This window comes from Triticum urartu, chromosome 6 (assembly GCF_003073215.2).
Source record: "Triticum urartu cultivar G1812 chromosome 6, Tu2.1, whole genome shotgun sequence".
In the NCBI taxonomy this organism is placed as follows: domain Eukaryota; kingdom Viridiplantae; phylum Streptophyta; class Magnoliopsida; order Poales; family Poaceae; genus Triticum; species Triticum urartu.
Genome location: NC_053027.1, coordinates 565331287 through 565348997, shown reverse-complemented (window position 1 = coordinate 565348997; position 17711 = coordinate 565331287). Strand labels below are relative to the sequence as shown.

Here is a 17711-nt window from a genome sequence, read left to right as displayed (position 1 = left end):
AGCCAGCGACTGCGTGGTGCCACCGTCTTCAGCACCGCTCACCCTGATGGCGCTTGCGCCCGAGCTGGCCGAGAGGTACACCTAGACCGGCCAGGTGCAGGAGTTCGTCAACGCCCCCCTCCCCCCCATTTGGCTTGGCACCACGCCAGAGCAGGAAGCCATGTACCTCCACCACTGGCGGCAGCGCCGACTGGCGGAGGAGCGCTCATGCGTAGCAGCTCATGCAGAGGGAGCGGGAGGCGGAGGAGGAGGAGCGCTCCCGCACCGCCGCATTGCCTCAGCCGCAGCCGCAACAGACGCCGGAGGAGGCAACCCTGGCGGCCTACCAAGCCGCCTTTGGCTGGGCCGGCTCGCCACTCGTCTTCGTCGACCTCACCGCCGACGATGACGCCGGTAAGGGCAAGGGCAATGCCGACGCCTAGGGCTGCGGGGTGTCAACTTTTTTTTAATTAATGTTTATTAAGTTTTAAGTGAACTTTGGCCGGCGGTTGACCCGCTAGTTATTGTTAATGAAGTGAACTTTTTAATTAATGTTTATTAAGCTTTATTTTCTATGCCACGTGTTGTTGTTTTTCACGTGCAAATTTGCGCCGGCCATCTGTTGAGCGATCAAGCCGACCCATATGAAAAAAGAGACACGGACATTGGCGTGGCCAACCCAAATGAACGAAAAACAGATAAAGCGCGTATTCGTTTGGGTCGGCCCGTTGAAGTTGTTCTTATGCTCTACACTCAAAAGAGGTGAACAAGTGGACATGCAGCAACAAGCCCGTCCATCTCAGACGGGGACAATGGTGGGCCACGAGCGGCTGCTGGAAACCGGAAAGGAAGGTTGACGGACTCGAGGTCATCGCTAGCTGCCGGCGCGGATTTTTTATATATTTCTTTTAGAAAATATGAAACGAGATGGAAGTGTGTGGACGTGAGGACGCTGTAAATGTGTACTTAAACCCCCACCGAGCCATGAGCCAACTCACACACCACCCCAACACAACCCGGCAAAAGGTGGCTATCATCATCTCTGCTCTCCGGATGCAATCGAGGTGCCTATCATCTCTCTTTACTCGTGTCTCTATTTTCTCTTGGCCTCCGTCGATCTTGCTGTCAGACTTGTGGGTGAACCTGGCCGAGGGCTCATTTGGCTGAAAGTAAATAGAGAAAAACACGGGAATAGGTTATTTTTCCATGGTAGTATCATCTATATACGTTTGGTGCAAACAAATGGAGCGAATATCAAATGGAGAAATTTTTCCTTCGACCTCAGTTTCAAAGGGAAAATGCATCGTTCTACAGTTCACATGAAAAAGTTGCAAATGTCGGTTCAATGTTTTATGCTACACTTTTATCCAGTCTAGGCTGGGTCTAGTAGTCTTCTAGTCATGGTTCGCTGACTCTGGCGAGAGCAGTGTTATTTAGGTCGTTTAGGCATTTCAACCTCGCCGTGCCTCTCAGGTGAGCAGTGCTACATCTACAAAAAGTTACTTAGTTTTTTTTCAAACAAGCTGATGTGAAGAATTATGATTGGTAATAGGGGGGAGGAGGATTAGGTTGAAAAGTTAAGTAAAACACTTGTAGTTTTTTTTGTGTAGATCTAGCATTATTGTTCTTTGGCGATGTATGGGTGTCTTCCTTGGCGTTGTATTATATTCTGGCTTGGTAAATTCACACTGCATGGCTGGTAGGAAAAGTTGTGAACGTCGGCCAATTTCACATAAATAGTTTGAGGATCTTAAAAGGAGATTTTATATGGTTAAACGATAGATTTTATCAACAACTATAAATAACTGTAGTTCTCATCCCCCAAAGTAGAAAGTACAACCTCCAACAGTGTTCTTTGCCGCATGAGGTTTGTCCCCCTCCCCGGCCATTGACCGTTGGTACCGATGGGTGTGGATGGGATTGTGAACTGTTCCATCGCCTTCCCCCTCACTGCAGCTAGGTAAAGCTAGTGCAAAAGAGGGGCTTCAGTCTAGTCTGTCGAGGGCACCCTTCCGATCTCACACAAACTTACTTCTCCGGAAGATGGATATTCAGAAAACCCAATTTTCAGTCATGTCTTAAGAACCCGACTCAAAAGAAAGAAAAAGAAAAGTGCACTAAAAGAATACTTCTACGAAAGGGTTTTATTAAAAGTGTTCGAAAATATCAGGAACATAACAGATATTTCTTGAGGCACCACTATCATTCTATCCTTTATTGTGACGCACCCAGTCCTATAATTTTCTTTTCTAATTGGAGGAGAGGGTATCTACCTTCATGTGTTGGTGTAAGAGTATCTATAGCCGGACTTGGCAAATTCAACCTCTCAAACGTCCGCAGATGCGATCGGGCGTGTTCACGGACAGTGAGCAGTGAAGCTCAAATTTGGTGCTATGCATCCGAGACTCTCATATTTCATCTCGTAGATCCATACAAACCATGCAAAGTAAACCTATATGTACTACGCTACGCTAGCCACTACGCTTCGTCCTCGAAGATGTCCATTACGTTGGTGCCGGGCGCAGAGTAGATGGGCGCGTAGGAGGGCTCCGGCCCCTCCTCATCATCATCCATAAACACGAGCATCTCGTCGACTTTCACGGTGTGCTCCACCTCCGCCTCCTGTCGACGATGACATTGGGCCTCCGCCTCCGATTCCGACCGGAAGGAATCGAGGATCGCCACTAGATCCGCGTCCCCAGCATCCCCCATATCCTGCTCGGGCTCCTCCTCTTCCTCCATCTCAACCTGCTCCTCCTTGTCAACCTCGTCCTCCTCCACCTCCAAGTCCTCCTCTGGATCGACCATGTCCGGAGGTAGCCCTGCGGCGATCCGAAATTCACGCCTTGCCCGGATATGCTCAAGAAGCTGCATCCGACGCTCCGGCGTTAGCTATGGGTAGCTCCTTACCTGGTGGCGTGCGGGCATATGGCTACCAGTGGTCGCAGACGGCGATGGAAAGTGCGACAATGGCGGACAGGAGGGGAGGGAAATGTGGACGGTAGGGTTTCGATGATGGCAGTCGGCTTAAATAACCAGGCTAAGCACCACGGGATACGCCGGAGCGGCACCACGTGGCGCCATCGGTACGACGAAGGAGACGAGCTTCGGACCGTCTGGTTTCAGAGTGTTTTTCTGTGGGAACCCATCGTCAGTCCGATGTGGTGAACGCGCCAGGGCGTGTGCCCGAGCCTCCGCACATCCGCTTCAAATTTGAACTGAATATGTGGGGTGCCGGTCAGCCCGGACGTTTGAGGTGTATGTCTGGGTCGCTTTGTTTGTGACCAGTCACTGAACGGGCGTCTGTAGATGCTCTGATTATGCAAGGAAGGTGGAGTGGGATGCGACATCGTCATTGCCACGAGCGTGGATCAGACTCATGGCCCGCGCGTGGATCGATTGGGCGACGGCCGACGGATCTCTGCGCGTGTTAGGACGGGCGGTGCAATGCTACTCCTGGACAATGCGACGAGGTCCTCAGCCTGCTTCGTCCTTTTCTCCAGCGGCGTGGGTGGGCCTCAAGCTCTCTCAGTGTGCTGGGATTTTGCTAGTGAATCGTTGGCAGCCCAAGTGGCGGCTTTAACAAGTATGCGTATACTACCACGTGACGGCAATTCAAATAATTGAAAAAAAAATATGCGCATACTCCCAAGTGAAAAAACAAGGTCTTCCTGTCCAGCTTGAGTAGACAATGTCAAGGTGTGTGTCTTTGCCCTTGTTGAAGGTGCTAGATCGAGGCTGGGCTTCGTGGATGAAGACCTTCGGTTGGACCCGTCAACATTTGTGCATGTGCAATGATCGCTTCTTGAAAGTTTTGTCTCGGTCGGGGTAGTGTGCTTGTCGTTGTTTGTCCACATGCCATAGGTCTGTGGTTGGATTATGGAGATACTATTGTGACGCGGACCCTTTTTGGATGAACCCAAGTTTTCTTCTTGTGTAAGCCTACTTATTATTCGGCACTAATGCTTTGCTTCGTTTGGTGTCCATCAACCAATGCGGAGACTAGGAATTGATTATTTTTGAACCACCTCATAATTATGTACAAATGTGACATTCAGGTACCTCGTATTTCCAACATGTTAGAAGACTATCAGCACTGCTCAGATAAAGCATTGAAGCAATTCTCTGAGAACGTGGGACTACGAGGGCCAATTTTCCGAGCCAATGTTCTAGTGGTGTTTAGTGGCATGTTGATGGGGTTCATGGTTGGGATAGGCGCCTACGGCCGTCGCTACCGGCACATTCCATGGATCCGTTTGCTCTTCCTAGGTGCCACCACATTGTTTCTGCCCATTGTCTCTTATATTGTCTCTTCCAGTGGTTTAGGCATTACCCAGTCGACCAAAATGACCTTTCTGAAGTCTAATCTCATAGTAGGGAGATGTAATGCAAAATTGCATGTCGTCTTGGTCCTTGCATGGACGGCACTTGGTCTGAATATTGGTATAAGTACCACTGCATTGGTTGCCGCCGATGCTAGAGAAGGTCGAAGTATTCCTCCCGATATGGCACTACTTATTCAAGCAATGTGGACTGCTTACCTAGCAATAAGCACAGCCTGGGCAATTGAGCCCACAGATAATAGAATCAGATTATTGCTTCTTGGACCGTTTGGTGTTTTGTTTTCCAAATTAGTTCTGAAGTGTTACGCATGGTACATAGCCAGACAATCATTAGCCTTTGGACGCAATCCTCGTCTTATTGTTGGATACATGGAGGAGCTGCAGGATGGAAGCCACCATGCTGAGCATATGCCTCCTCCACTTATAGTTACTGGAGAGAACACCATGAAGGTAAAGGAGAAGCCTTGTGGCTACAAATTAGTGTCAGTGTCCAACAGCAAGGACTTAGTGACCTTTGACAAAGTTTGGCAACTGGATGATGCACTTCTGAGATCAAAATCACTTCAACTAAAAGAACTATGCTTTTCGTTCGCATTATTTAAACTGCTACGGTGTCGAATTGCAAGGTACACAATTATTGAGGTTGGTTTCGTCGAAGGCAGTAACTTCTTACGTCAAATTTTGCTTGAGGATAATGATGGCGAAAGAGTTCTTGGGGTGATTGCACATGAGCTTTCTTTTCTTCATGACTATTATTATTCATCACTTCCAGTTTCATATTCAAAGAGTTGGCTGCCAATCGTGAGCGGATTCATTTCATTGCTAAGCATCTGTTATGGTTTATTTGTCATATATCTCCTGACAACTTCTATGATTCGCGAAGTCCCCTGGCTGAGCGAATCTCGAAAAGGGCAGATTAATTGTATTGTGTACTGCAGCAAAATTTCTTCTAACACTTCAACTACGAAATCGTTTGGGACTATATACTTTGATTACATACCAATGTATATACTTGTTGCACAAGTTATGCTTGCTGAGGTGCGGGACATTGCATCTTACATCCGCTCTAACTGGATTAAAGTGGCCTTGACATGTCAATATGTGAAACATTGTTCCTGGCGTCAATCTCCTACCATCCAGAGGTGTGTCCGTTGTGTGCTATGGAGCAAAGGCAAGTTGATAAGGAATTGGGAGGATAAAATGGGGCAGTCGTCAGTTTTGGTGCTCCACCCAAGGAAAACGCTAGTGGCTAATCTCCGGCGTCTCATTCATATGTCAGGCCAAAATAAGAAGATACCAAGTGCAGTGAAATCTGCTATTGTTGGTGCATTGAGGAAGTGCTACGAGGGAGGAGAAATCAATAGTGATGTGTCGTCTTTCCAAAGGATCCTACATCTGCAAGAAGACGGCAAGATCATTTGGACATTTGGGGAAAGAGGTACAGCCGAAATCATGCTTGTGTGTCACATTGCCACGACTATCCTTGGAGCAAGGTCACCGCCACATCAATCCCCGTCCTACTCTGACCATATGTCTGCTGCAAATCACCTATCGCAGTACTGCGCCTACTTGGTGGCATGCTATCCTGAGCTACTTCCTGAAGATGATGAATGGTGCAAGAGCCTGTACCTGGCCGTCAGTGAAGGCGCCAAGAGTGTACTCATAGGCAATGATTCCAGGGAGTCGTGGATGTCTGAACTTGAGTACCAGAGGAGGTTGATTCATTTACTAAGCGCAGAGCGTAACCATGAGGTGCTCAAGGATGGCGCGATCCTTGCAGAGCAATTGGCTGAACAAGGGGAGGATGCAGCTTGGAAGGCCCTCGCTGCGTTTTGGTCGGAGATGATCCTGTATGTCGCTCCGTCGGACAACATTGATGGTCATATGGAGGCGATCGCCCGCGGCGGCGAGCTGATAACCCTCCTCTGGGCTTTGGTCACCCACCTCGGCATCGTCGGTAGTAGCCCGGTCGACGTACTACAAGTGGGCATGCGGCAACAAGCCTGTCCAACTCAAACAGGGACAATCCAACGGCGGGTGGCGAGCTCAAAGCCTTCGCTTAAGCTAAACGCACATACTTCATCCGTTCCGAAATATAAGTCTTATTATAGATTTTAATATGGACTACATCAAAAACAAAATGAGTGAATCTACACTAAAGTACGTCTATATTCATCTGTATATAGTCTAGGGTCGCGTTATTCGTCACCCTGGGTGAGGAATAGTTATTCTTCACTCCCTCCTTATTTTGAGCTCAATGCATCGTATTTTTAGGTTTCGTAAATTTTGTCTTATTTTATACGTAAAAAGATAATGTAAGAAAATAATACTCGCCGTAAAAAATATTTTATGTTAAGTAAAATTATGAACTTAAAAACATAGTGTAAAACATACATAAAATGCAATATTTCTGGTTTTATAACCTATTTTTTTGTTTTCTTATACCAAGTTTTACGTAATGAATCAATATGAATGAAACTGTTTGTATTTCAAATGTAATTTATTTATGAAGTGATCGTAAGATTACCTCGGGTGAAGAATAACTTATTCCGCACCCTGGATGATGAATATGATTACTACTATATTTAAATATTTAAAAAAGACATATATTTAAAAACGGAGGGAGTAGATCAGGAGCATTTCAGGTGGGATGCAAATGTGTGGATGCATGTGTTCTTAAAACCCCAGAGCCATGAGCAAACGATGAGCCAAGCTGTGATTCATTTTCCTTTTAGACGTCGGATCGTTACATGGGTTATTTACTCAAAACCACCACAGTTAGGGCGGGGTAACAACTTGAGGAGTGGCCAGGTGTCAATCAACTGAAAATAAGATTTGGGCCAGTCACCTTTTTTTTCCTGTCAACTCTCAACCTGATTGAGTGGGCGCGTGCTACGCGGCAAATTTGACTATTTTGACCTGTGGACGAAATCAATTCACAAAATGAACTTCCCGTGAAACAATTTCACACCCCTGACCTTTTTGTGCAGCGCCCGCCACGACGGCGCCACACCCTACGGTGCAGCGCCTAGCTCAGGGGCGTTGCACTTTAGTCCACCGTGGCAGCCCCTGGGCCCGCACCCAGCAGTGCAGCGCCTCCGAGCTAGGCGCTGCATCGTAATGTGCGGCGCCCGGCCCGCAGGCGTTGCACTGTGACTTAGATGCCAGCCGCCCGCTGCCCCCCCCCCCCACCCCACCCCACCCATTCGTTCCAGAGGAGTTACAGAACAGGCGGCCGGCGGCTTCCTCCTCTCCCCCTCTCAATCCCCTCTTAAAAAAATCTGACGATTTGGCCCGTGGATTCCTTCACCAATCCATCCTAGAAGGTACTTTTCTCCGATCCCCTTCTTTCTATCCATAGAATGTATGCTATTTCGGAGATTTGAGGAACCCTTGTTTGAATCTTGTGTGTATTAGATTTGGGGAATTTTTGTTTGAATCTTGCATGTATTAGATTTGGGGAACCCTTGTTAGACTAGAATGTGGTTTGGATACATAGGTTGACATGTTATTTATATAGTTTGGATACATAGGTTGACATTTTATTTATATGGAAAAGATATTTGTATTGAATCTTGCATGAGGTAGGCTTAGTTTAGTTTATTGAAATTACATTTGTATTGGCAAGAATGGTTTGGATACATATGCTTTGTATTTTGCATCTAGTAGGCATACTTTAGTTTATTTGTATTCAAAAGATAATCATGTTGACAAGAAAGCTTTCTTTCAAAATTGTTAGGATGGTTTGGCTTCTCGATGATCACTGGGACAAGCAACACCGGTCGTACGCTATGGCGGTGGAGCAGCGGGTAATAATGAAAGTGACATGTTTTATGAATTTCGTATTTATTTCAAACACAAATGCCCCATATGTAATGTTATGAATTGTTTGTTTGTAGGAGCTTGCACCTTTGAAGCTTCGTTCTCACGGGGTCACCCTTGGGTGGATGCGCTATGATGAGCGATACACACCGTATGTAAGGGAGACAGGACTTCTCCCTTTCATTCATATGGTCAGACGGTCGACGCCACCCAACAATGCTCCAGCACTCACCGCGCTTATTGATCATTGGCGGTCGGAGACACATAGTTTCCATCTACGGACCGGGGAGATGACAGTGACGCTCCAGGATATTGCTATGATCACCGGTCTTCCTATCGATGGGAATCCTTTATGTATGAGCACCGATTCCGATGGGTGGCGCGCGCAGATGCATGCCCTTATCGGTATGGTTCCTCCGGAGCCTCCGGAACCAGCAGCAGAAAACAAGAAGAAGGAAAGAGTCGCAGCCGGTGCTACTTTCACGTGGATTACTAAGCACTTTGGTACTTGCCCACCGGAAGCTGATGAGGACACGGTCAAGACATATGCTCGTGTCTACATGTGGTATGTGATATCCAGGACTATGTTTGCTGATGGCACATGCAAGAATGCTCCATGGATGTGGCTGAAGGCGTTGACCGTCTTCGATAGCAAATGGAGTTGGGGTTCGGCGACACTGGCTTACTTGTATAGACAGGTATGAAGTTGTTTCTTTTTCACTTCATTGCTACATTATGAATGCGATCTTGCTCTTAATTGAACCATGTTCTCTTTTATGTGCAGTTGGACGAAGCCTGTTGTAGGTCATCTGGAGGTATTGGTGGTTGTTTGCTCGCACTTTCCATATGGAGCTGGGAGCGTTTGCCGGTTGGACGTCCGAAGAAGGTGAAGTACGATGATTGGGACGACAAAGGCGACCTACTACGGCTACCCACTTGGGCTTACAAGTGGGATGTGATAAATGAGACGACAGATGATCCCTCGGTCATGTACAAGTTGTACCAGAGCGAGCTTGACGCGATCACGCCTGAGCAGGTGAATTGACATGGCATAAGTGATTATGATGCTTCTATTGCAACTCGATATCAATTTTGCATTCTATCCCATTTTGCAGGTGATATGGGAGCCGTATGGAACAGGAGATAGTTTTGGTAACCCTTTAGAGTTCAGGCTGAATCCGATGTGCACTAGGGATAGGGATCTCTGGCGTATGCGGTGCCCACTCATATGCAACTGGGCGGTTGAGCTTCACCTCCCACATCGAGTGCGCCGTCAGTTTGGTTTGTTCCAGGCACATCCGCCGGAGTGGGAGGACACAGACAAGTTGCTACACGCGTAAGATATAATTAACCTTGAGTACTTAGCAGCTTCTCGGCGGTTTCGATGCTACTAATATTATGTTTCTAACTTGCAGGTTGGATAGGAAAAGGCAGCGGAAGATTAAGGATTGGGCCAAGCATCACAGAAAGTATGTCGTACAGTTTGCGCTTAGTGTGGAGCAAGCTAGGGCTGGAAAAGGAGTCCAGCTTCGTGAGCACTGCCCTGTAGCGTTCAACAACTATCTCACATGGTTTCTTGCAAGTACCCGTGCGGAGGTATGCAAGCCGGCGTATGCTGAGGAGATTTTGGAAGAACCCACTGTTTTTGATGAGGTAGCCCAACACCAGTACAACGCATTAGTCAGGAAAGGCAACTCAGTGATCCCTTCAGCTCCAATGATGAACTTTGTGGTATTTGCCCTCTTTGCTTTTCATTCACACTATTCACATCTTCGCTTGCCTAACATGTTAATACCATTTCTGTTCATAGCGTGCCCAGATCAAGAAAGCAGCTGATGAGACCGAGATTATTCTTGAAACAACCCCGGCTGGCAAAAGCGATGGAGAAGGTGCACTTCGAGCATTCATCAAGGTTCACATCTCCTTCAAACTAGCACTTAACATGTGTTGCTACGTTCGATGTCTCATTCACTTGTACATGTTGCAGCGCCAGGGCCAAAAGTTAAGGCGGCTATTAAACCTTTTTGGTTGTCGTGACCCCGAGTATGTATCACCAGAACGGTCTAGGTCGGCGACACCATCAGATCCCGCTTCGGGCCAGAGCCATGGTGATCATTTGGAGGATGAGGATGTGGGTGTGGTCACCCAAGGGGTATGGCATGAGCATATATATATATCCAATTATTGATGCATTGCTAACTATATCCTCACACACGGTCTTTCCATATCTTTTGTTGATGCATAGGTTGTTGATGATGATATGACCTTGGGGACGTACCAGGCTAGGTCTGCATACATGCTAAAGCCTAGGAAGGGAATCAACAAGTACACACCTGAAGACTTCACCGAAAGAGGCAAAAGGACGGTCGGCACCTCGCGGATGGCGGCTTTGGATGACTATTTGGATGACGATGTCAATGACGTGGAGGAACCAGAGCCGGAGCGGGAGCGTGTTCCTCTTCCTAGGAAGGTGAAGAAGTTAGCCAGCAAGAGGGGGGGGGGAGCAGCCAAAAAGCGCTCAAGGAACTAGCTCTTCTTAGGAACCAGCCATAGTCCTTTATTTGTGGTAGCTCTATGTTGAACTTGATCCTCTTTGTATGTCTTAGTTATGTTGAACTTGGAGTTGACGTCTTAGCAATGTTGAACTTGATCCTCTACGTTGCACTTGTTGTCTTAATAATGTTGAACTTGATCCTCTATATTGAACTTGATCCTCTTCCTAGTAGGAAGCAAGGCCGCTTCGACCGATGCATCCTGCTTGTCTCCTACATCGTCCATTTCAAGAGCAACATCATTGAGCTCATCTTCGAACTTCACTTCAACAGTTCCCTCTTTAGCAAGATCTTCAATTAATAATGCAGGCTTGGCCGTTCCCTCTTCATTAGCTTCACCACTAAAGCCCTCATCTTGATCATTCACATTGGCAGTCTCGACATGTTTGAACTGGTTTGGATCCTCGAGGGTGACCTCAACTCCCTGCTCAACCACATTGAACTCTGAACCATGACAATCACCCTCTGGGTGCACCAAGTCCCCCTCTCCCTTCCTCATCTCTACCTGATAATGACCAAGTTTACAAGCTACAGCCGCTGCAGCGCCTAGCACCGAGGTGTCACACTGTACAGTGCAATGCAATGCCTAGAGCGTGGCGTTGCACACATGGACTGAGCTAAACAGAGAGCAAACATTCTGTTTGCAAGCTACAGCCGCTGCAGCGCCTAGCACCGAGGCGCCATACTGTACAGTGCAACGCCCCAGGGCTAGGCGTTGCACCTGTACTTAGCAAAATTTTTGGCACATGCACACATATTCCGATGAGGAGAGATAGTAGTTCACGACACATAGCAAGCAAAGAACTGTGACACATAGTAGTTCACGACACATAGTACTTCACGACACATAGTACTTCACAACACATACTAATTCATAATACGTAGTACTTCATGACACATAGTAGATCACAACCAAATCGAGGAGGAGAGATAGTAGTTCATGACACATAGTAGTTCACAACCAAATCGAGGAGGAGAGATAGTAGTTCATGACACATAGTAGTTCACAACCAAATCGAAGAGCATAGTTTAGAGGATAACACGATTATTGTCCACAAGCAAGTTGAAGATGACATAGCTCTATTGCGTAGAGCAAGGCCTCTTTCCCTTCTTCTTCTTCCTCTCTTCTTCCTCTTCCTCCTCCCTTTTCCTTATGAGGTGGGCCTCCTTAACCACCCTCTCCATGAATATCTTTTCCTCCCTCTCTTTTTTTTCAGCTGCAATTGCCCAAAGCTTCATGGTTCCTTCTTCAAAATCCTTTTGACGCTTCTTCTGTGCCTCCTCACATTTCCTCACCAATGCTTGCTCCCTAGCCCACATCGCTTCTCTTCCTCTCTGTCTTCTCTTCCTCTCCGTCTCAATCTCCTCTTCCTTTTTCTTCTTTAGCTTGGCTGCATCCTCCTCTCTAAGCTTCTTCGCAGCCTTCTCCCACCATCCCGCCATCTCATCTTCGCCATCCTCCTTCATTGTTGGTTTGTTGGGTTGGGAAGCCGCCATACCTACAATGAGTGAAACATAATGGTTAGTAAAGACAATACAAACAAATGGAAGCACATGTAAAATAAGAACATATGAAAAAGAAGAATATATGGAAAACAAGAACATTTGAAACATTATAGTTAGTGAGCAACATACGGAAATGGTCCATCGAGGTATCCAAACATTCCTCTATGACGACCTTGCCCTTGTCCATCACCACGGCCAAGTCCATCACCAAGGCCAAGACCATCACCACGGCCAAGACCATCACCACGGCCAACACCACCACCACGAGCTCTACCACCACCACGGCCTAGACTACCACCACCACGGCCTCTTGTAAGTCCTAGTTGCCGACCTTTTTGTTGCCTAGATCCTCTTTGACTAACACTTGGTTGGCTTGGCACTTGTTGGCTACCACTTGGTTGGCTAGGCACTTGTTGGCTACCACTAGGTTGGCTCCCACTTGGTTGCCTTGGCACTTGTTGGCTACCACTAGGTTGGCTCCCACTTGGTTGCCTTGGCACTTGTTGGCTACCACTAGGTTGGCTCCCACTTGGTTGCCTTGGCACTTGTTGGCTACCACTAGGTTGGCTCCCACTTGGTTGCCTTGGCACTTGTTGGCTACCACTAGGTTGGCTCCCACTTGGTTGCCTTGGCACTTGTTGGCTACCACTAGGTTGGCTCCCACTTGGTTGCCTTGGCACTTGTTGGCTACCACTAGGTTGGCTCCCACTTGGTTGCCTTGGCACTTGTTGGCTACCACGTTGTTGCCTTCGCACTTGTTGGCTACCTCTTGGTTGGCTTGGCACTTGTTGGCTACCACTTGGTTGGCTCCCTTGTGTAGCTCCTTGTTGGCTAGTGCTTGCATCATTTTTCTTGGACCTTTTCCTTGGTTTCGTACATTTTCTTTTGTTGTGGCCATGACCTTTGCATTCCCCACAACAGGAGCTCTCACGAGGCTCTTGGAATTGATCGTTTCCTGCTTCGCGGCGGCCACCATGGCCCCATCCGTCCATGTCGCCTCTAAAACGCTTTGTTTTACGTCTACCACGTTTAACAACCTTCAACTCCGGATCCGGCCATAGTTGAACTCCATGGTACTCCGACCATTGTGATTGGTCAAAGTATGGGTGAAAGCGGGGAGCCCATGTTTTCTTGACCGTCATGATTGAGAACTCCAACTCCCTCACGGTGCGTGGGTGATTGATGTCCACATTTCTAACGCGACCGGCGGTATACAAATGTGAGCATGGGAGATGAAGCAACAATGGCCTCCCGCAAGAGCAATCACATTGTGTTAACGACACCTTGAAAGCCTGACCTCCATGTTGCCGGCCATCGTTTGTGGTTCCTCCTGGCTCTTTCACTTCATACTTCCACTCTTCGTTGTCATATAATATAGCTTCTTCTGAGTCCGCCTTTCGTGATTGAAATTCTAACCATTCATCAACCTTGGGTGGGAACTTGTACTTGTACTTGCGCGGGTTCTCACCCGCTATCTGTGCATCAGTTTCCATTGAGTACTTTAGAAAGTACGCATTCATCTTGTCAAATGTGTATTGAACTATTGCCATCACGGGTAATCCACGTGCACCTTTGAGCACCCTATTGAAGCATTCAGCCATATTGCTTGTCATTTGACCGTATCTTCGGCCATCTTCATCAAAAGCACGTGCCCACTTGTTCCGGTGTTGAATGTGCCTATTCATAAAGTCTTGACCCCTGTGATCAAGTTTTTTGTGTGCGAGCAATTTGTTCAACAAAGTGGCGAACCGCTTCTCGGAGAAAGCAAGACAACAATCTTGAAGATCATCGGCCAACTCCTTAAGGCCACATGCCCTATAGAAGTTCGAACAAAAGTGCCTCATGCACCATCGATGGTGCAACGGAGCATGCCCGGGAATGTCAATCTCCACTGCGTTAAGAATTCCTGCATGCCGATCCGATATGACACAAATTTCCCTTTGAGCGGGTAACACCTTCGTCCTCAAAAGACGCATAAACCACTCCCAGTTGTCATTGTTCTCCGCCTCAACCAAAGAAAATGCCAATGGCAACACCCGGTTATTGGCATCACTTGCTATCGCAACCAACAAGGTGCCCTTGTATTGTCCGGTCAAGAACGTGCCATCAATGGCGATGACCGGCCTACAGTGTTCGAAAGCCCTCACGCATTGCTCGAACGCCCAAAATGCACGGCCAAATACTCGGACTTTCTTTCCTTCATAAACCGTTGTTTGGTGCCCATGAGGCTCGACAACATGTACCATGCCCGGGTTTGTGGCGGCCATGGCTAACAACAACCTAGGGATTCGGTTGTATGCTTCCTCCCAAGTACCATACAACATCTTAAATGCGGCTTGCTTCGCCTTCCATGCCTTGCCGTACTTCACCTTGTAATGAAAGATGGCTTTCACAAGGTCAATGACATGTTGGACGCTCATTGTTGGAAGTGTGGATATTGAGTTGGAGAGCCTGTAAGCAATGAACTCGGACGTGAGTTGTTTGTGGTCTTGGGACACAATCTTGCCATGCACCCTTTTGCCTCGGCACATGTGAGTTGGCACACAACTCACTACGTGCCAAGCGGGACCTCCTTTCCATGGTCTTGCACGCACAATCCACGGACATATTTCATCTTCACATGCACATGCAACCGTGTAGCGCACATTGACGTCCGAATGCACCACCTTGTGTGGACGATAATGCGTAACTGAGTAGTTGTCGAGCCACATCTTCAATTCCAAGAAGGTTTCGAACTTACACCCTTTAGCAATCACGGTGAGAGCTTGGCCTAACCCCAAGAGATATAGATTTGCCACCATCCACAACGGCTTCATCCGCAAGACTAACATCCTTGAACAATGGTGTCTTGTGATCCCGACCGAATACCTTCTCGAAAGCTTCGGCCTCCTTCACCGTGAACCCCTCCTCATCAACTTGTTCATCGGGACCTTCGTCATCCGAATCCGATGCATATGCACGGGAAAAAGGGATGGAATGGTCTATTGTCTCTTGCAAATGATATTTGTCAAGATCACCCACATTGTTGTCATGGAGATCAACTTCATTGTCATCGTCTGCATACTCATCATTGTCCTCTTGCAAAGCTTCATCTTGGTTGTTTGTAAACCGGCTCAATGTTGGCCTCACTTCTTGGGTCAAAAGAGGTTCAACAATTTCATCTCGCTTCAAGGGTGGGGGGCTACTAGCAACCAAAGGGGAGGGTTTCCGGTTCAAGTCCAAATGCAAATTTGAATCAACCTTCTTCGTTGCAAATAACTCAAGAGCCTTGTCAAGTGAATCGGCCACCGTTTCCTTGTATGCAACCCAACGTTGCTCCAAGTTGATACGCATTGTCTTCCAACGGATGTGCATTCCAAAACCTACATTATGCCTTCCCTCCAACTCAACGATATCACTAGGGTCCATCCAATTCAAATCTTTCCTCACTTGTTGCAAGAGCTCCGCATAGCTAGGACTACTATCAAACACCATATCTAGCTCATCCGGATCCGGTTCAATATTGCCTTTCAAGAAGGCGTCTTTGTCCTCATGATGAACAAACACACATGTTCTTCCCATCCCTATAAGCATTCAAACGACACAACGTAACATTGCTTCCATGAGTACTAATTTAAGGATTAACACGAAATACAAACCCTAATATATATATCAAACAACAACCCTAACCCTAACCATAACCCTAACAATAACCCTAACCATAACCCTAGCACCAACATAAGAACACCCATAAGAATAACCCTAACATACTAACAAAGCCTAATCATAGGAAATTGGCAAACAAAGATCTCGCATCTCCATGCAAATCTCTAGATCCAAACAAAACTAGGGTTTCCCAAACTAGCATTACTTGGATCAAAACAAGGGGATCGGAGAAGATTACCTTGAGGGAGGGTATGACCTCGAAATCCACGGACAAATTCTTCAAATTTGCAAGTTTTGGGAGAGGATTTGAGAGGGGGAGAGAGTGGGAGAGGAGGCAAAGCTCGGGTTGGGTTTGTGGGGGGGGGGGGGGGGGGGGGGGGGGGGCCCAGCCGCTGGATAAGTCACAGTGCAGCGCCCGAACGCTAGGCGCTGCACACTACATGTGTGGCGCCTAACTAGGAGGCGCTGCACTGCTGGGTGCGGGTCCAAGGACTGCCACGGTGGACTGGCGTGCAACGCCCCGGAGCTGGGCGTTGCACCGTAGGGTGTGGCGCCTGCGTGGCGGACGCTACACAAAAAGGTCAGTGCTGTGAAATAGTTTTACGGGCAGTTCATTCCGTGAATTGATTTTGTCCCAAGGTCAAAATTGTCAAATTTGCCGTGCTACGCCGATGGACGTGGGCCGGCGGCGGATGCAGACATGGACGCAGATCCTCGTCACATGGTCCAGTAATTTTTAATTCTGGAAGGTAACCACACGGTGTTGCATGCGGTTTGTAAGTCATCCGACGTAACACATGCACACGCCATGCCCCATGTTGCACCAACCAGCTACTACTTGTTTGTGATCTTGTATTTTCTTTCACCAGCAGTGACATATCCAGGCAGAGTCGTCAGAGGATAGCAACACCGTCGACACGCAAGGCTTCCGCCGCCAGAATAGAAAAAAGAAGTTTTCTAAGAACGAATAGTGAAATTTCCGCAAAATAAGTAATTTTCTAAGGAATGAATAAAAATTATTTGTATTAACCGTAAAAATAAAATAATTTAAAAACTAAAAAAATCAAAATAGTGAAGTTTTCTAAGAAACTATGTCTTAGTGGCATTGTTATTACCCTTAAAATATGAAGAAAAATGTAAATAAAATAATGACACACAGTTTACATAGAAATTATATTTTTTATGATATGTAAGAATAAACGTATAATAGAGGAATTTTTGTATAAATAGAATGAATGAGTGACATTTGTATTACTCTTAAAAGAAGAAAGTAAATTTAGCAAAAAAGCAAAACAAAATAAAAGCAATGAATTCTTCTAAAAAAATGAATTAACGACATTGCTATTACACTTTAAGGACAAAGAAAAAGACGAGTAATGACAAAAATAGCACACAATTTACACAGAAATTAAGTTTTTTATAATATGCAATAATAAGAATATAATAGTGAATTATTTGCAAATAAGGAAGTTTCCTAAGAAAGAATGAATTAGTGGCACAAAAATTGCCATTAAACGAGAAATAAAAAAAACAAATGAATCAAAAATAAAGTAATGAAGTTTTTAAAAAAGAATGAATTAGTGGTTTTGTTATTTCCCTTTAAGAAGAAATAAAACGAAATAAAAATAATATGCAAGAATAATAGAACAAATAATGAGAAAATTTGCACACAATTTACGCAGAAATTGTACCTTTTTATAATATGCAAGAATAATCATTTTATATGTAGAATTCTCACAAATAAAGAAAGTTTCCTAAGAAGAAGTGGATTAGTGACATTGATTTTACCATTAAAGAAGAAATAAAAACTAAGTTAAAGCAAAAACGAACATTTGTAAGAAAGAATGAATTAGTGGTTTTGGTA

General features: G+C 46.3%; 1 protein-coding gene across 1 annotated transcript; it reads left to right on the top strand.

Annotated features, from left to right (window-relative positions):
* The first annotated feature begins 963 nt into the window (after positions 1–963).
* Positions 964–10674, top strand: LOC125517046 (serine/threonine-protein phosphatase 7 long form homolog). The gene is made up of 9 exons (XM_048682266.1): positions 964–1043; positions 8062–8131; positions 8222–8842; positions 8929–9180; positions 9260–9480; positions 9560–9875; positions 9955–10056; positions 10132–10296; positions 10390–10674. The coding sequence occupies exons 1-9, from the start codon at positions 964–966 to the stop codon at positions 10672–10674; spliced, it is 2112 nt and encodes a 703-aa protein (XP_048538223.1).
* The last annotated feature ends 7037 nt before the right edge of the window (positions 10675–17711 follow it).